This window comes from Enhydra lutris, unplaced genomic scaffold, assembly GCF_002288905.1.
Source record: "Enhydra lutris kenyoni isolate GAN:26980312 unplaced genomic scaffold, ASM228890v2 scaffoldscaffold89, whole genome shotgun sequence".
NCBI lineage: Eukaryota > Metazoa > Chordata > Mammalia > Carnivora > Mustelidae > Enhydra > Enhydra lutris.
This window is the reverse complement of record NW_019154173.1, coordinates 960,365-963,312: the sequence shown is the minus strand read 5'-3', so window position 1 is coordinate 963,312 and position 2,948 is coordinate 960,365. Positions and strand designations below refer to the sequence as shown.

The following is a 2,948-nucleotide window of genomic DNA, read 5'->3' as shown; positions in this document are numbered from 1 at the left end:
ACTGCGTACAATACCACGCATATCGTGTATAGTATCATGTACGTTATACTAACACTGTCTGCTTCTTAATAGGGGTGTGCCCTTGGGCAAGTTTCTTTTGATCATTCTGTGCCTCAGTTTCCTTATTTGTATAATGGATCAGGGTTGTAGTGAAAATTACATGAGATGCTTCTATTACCTAGAATGTTCTCGAAGATCATCCCAGGGCTGCCTCCTTTTTCACATCAAGTCTCAGTTCAAATGACGAGTCCTCAGAGTTCCTGACCACTCTGACCCCTTCTCCGGTTTCCCTCCTATTACCTGGTTTCAAGTTTTTTCATGGCATTCATTATTATCTGAACATATTGCTGTTTACTTATTTATTAGCTGTGTGACCTCAATTTCTCTGAGGCTCAGTTTCTTTTTTTTTTCCTTTTTTTAGAAAAATACTTTACTTATTTGACAGAGAGACAGTGAGAGAGGGAACACAAGCAGGGGGAGTGGGAGAGGGAAAGGCAGGCTTCCTGCTGAGCAGCGAACCCGACGTGGGTCTTGATCCCAGGATCCTGACCCAGGCTGGAGGCAGATGCTTAATGACTGAGCCACCCAGGCGCCCCTAAGGTTCAGTTTCTATTCACTGTCATAGCTCAGTGCCTAGAATGGGACCTGAAATGTAGTACCTCTCAGTGAATACTTGTTGAATACATTTACTCACCTTTTCCCTTTCAAGGGTTTGAGAAAGCTAATGGATAGCCACACCTGGGTGAGAAATTGCTGATCACAAAAGTCAGGGAACAAAATTCCTTTCAAAGTGCTGTCCATCTGGGACTAAGTAGAAGATCCAGTCCTGGGCCTCAGGAGCTTACCATTTAGTCGGTGGCATGTGACTCGAGTGATACTTAGAACCGTTCGTGGTTTCTGAATCACTCATAGAATCTGTGTCTCCCATGGATGAAAAGTGGTACAGCCATTGATCAGACTAAGAAGAAGGTGTGAGGCTCAGGGCTAGGTTGGGAGGTACAGAGAGTAAGAGAAACGGGTCCTGAAAGGAAGCTCAATCATCCTAGACGGAAGAGACTGGGCATTAACTTTTGTAAAGCCCTCAGAATGGTGTCTGGCCCCCAGTGAAAGTTATATATGTGTTTATCAAGTAAAAATGCTGAACTGATATTTTTATGCCATCAAAACTTTATTTAAAAAAAAGATATAAAAATATAAAACAGTTTTATTCATGAAATAACTGATAAGGGGGCTACCAACAAACTTATTTGTCTGATAATAGAAAATATTATATACTAATGTTAGAAAAAGCTCCCGAGGGACTCCGCAAACCCGGGGATCACATGGACCCAATGAGATCATCCGAGTGAAGGGACCAGTCCTCAGAGAGATCCACAAAAGCAGACAGGTGCTGGCCCTCCTGAGCCTCTGCTTGGCCCTGCGGGGCCCGGACATGCTCTTCTTCGCCGAAGACGCAGGGTGGACAGTCGCAGTCGGGCCTTTGGCTGGACTGAGACAAGGTGAACACGTCATAGCTCGCCCCGCCCTGTTGGGCTGTAGTGACTGTCCCATTGGCTACTCTCACCGGGCAGGGTGGAGGGAGCCACGGGGACTGCCGGGGAGCAGTGCAGGACACAGGGATCACGTACTTAGAAGAAGTCCCCTTCGAAGCATAGCGCAGCTCCGAGCTGTAAATAACCATGTCCAGGGAGACAGCCTTGGCCCGGATGCCGCACTCGGTGACACGGTAGGTGAACTGGTAGGCGTGTGGCTGAACGTGGTTGGCAGGGCAGCCCAGACCCAAGTGTAACTCATGGAAGTGCACATAGACGTCGTTATTCAGCATGAACGGGTGCACAGTGACCATGAACCAGTCTATGGAACACAGCACGGTCATTGGACTTTGTGCAGCACAGGCCGGAAACACACAGGTAAGGAGGACCATCCATCCTATCAACTGGAGAGCCTTCATGCCTGGGGCGGATCCGGTAAGGACCCTCCGGAAACAGAAAGCTGGCTGGTGAGGATTTCTAGAGCACACAGAGACACAAAAGACACATCATCTTATCTCTCGTTAAAAGTTCAAACACGATCTTTTTTTTTTTTTAAACAGAAGTATTTACAAAAGGTTAAGAGAGTGGGACTTAAGTGTTCTCTGAACAAAGGTGAGGTGATGGATGTGTTTATTTGATGAAAGAGAGAAAGAGAAAGAGAGAGAGAGAGAGCACACAAACAGGGGGAGGGGCACGCAGAGGGAGAAGCAGGCCCCCTACTGAGCAGGGATTCGGATATGGCACTCAATCCCAGGCCCCTGAGATCATGACCTGAGCTGAACGTAGACGCTTAACCGACTGATCCACCCAGGTGCCCCTCAATATCCTGTACTTTTATTTGTCAATTCTACCTCGATAAAACCGAAAACAAAGAAAACAGAGAAAAGGAAAACATTCTTGTGAGAGAGAACAGAATTCCAATTTCATTGTTGGAACTCGCGTGGTGACAGATGACCCCAGCGGCTTCTCTAAGTGGTTTCTCTAAGAGGTTTTATAGTGCTGTTTCAGTATAAAATGCATATCCTTCATATACCCAAGGAGAGTCGACCCTGGTCAGCAAAGGCATCCCTTTTTGTGCCGCCCCAGCAAAGAAAATGAAACTGTTTTCACGCCAAACATTAAGGTGACAGGAGATACAGTTTAATTCAAGCCGGTGGCACCAGACCCTTCCTTAAGGGCCCCCCGGGTCTTCTCATAAAGGCACCCCCTCCCTATTGCCTTGTGTGGATGAGTGACGAACATAATTAAATCAAAGCCAGAGAAGAAAATGTGGTTTATTCCTGACAACCACATTTTGAAATCTCCCCAAGGGGCTCACTTCAAATAAGCAAACAGATACTCCATCAACCATTGAGGTAAGAGACCCAGAAATTCATCGTAAGAGACCCAGAAATTCCCTGATACGTCAATCAGGGC

At 46.6% G+C, this 2,948-nt stretch overlaps 1 protein-coding gene across 1 annotated transcript; it reads right to left on the bottom strand.

Moving 5' to 3' along the window:
• Positions 1–1,318: 1,318 nt before the first annotated feature.
• LOC111162119 (placenta specific 1) lies at positions 1,319–1,951 on the bottom strand. The gene has a single exon (XM_022526297.1). It carries the CDS (start codon positions 1,949–1,951, stop codon positions 1,319–1,321), a length of 633 nt encoding a protein of 210 aa, XP_022382005.1.
• Between the last annotated feature and the right edge of the window lie 997 nt (positions 1,952–2,948).

Bases quoted from the DNA above. Each gene is read 5' to 3' on its own strand.
- LOC111162119 (XM_022526297.1), bottom strand. From the start codon at position 1,951: ATGAAGGCTCTCCAGTTGATAGGATGGATGGTCCTCCTTACCTGTGTG.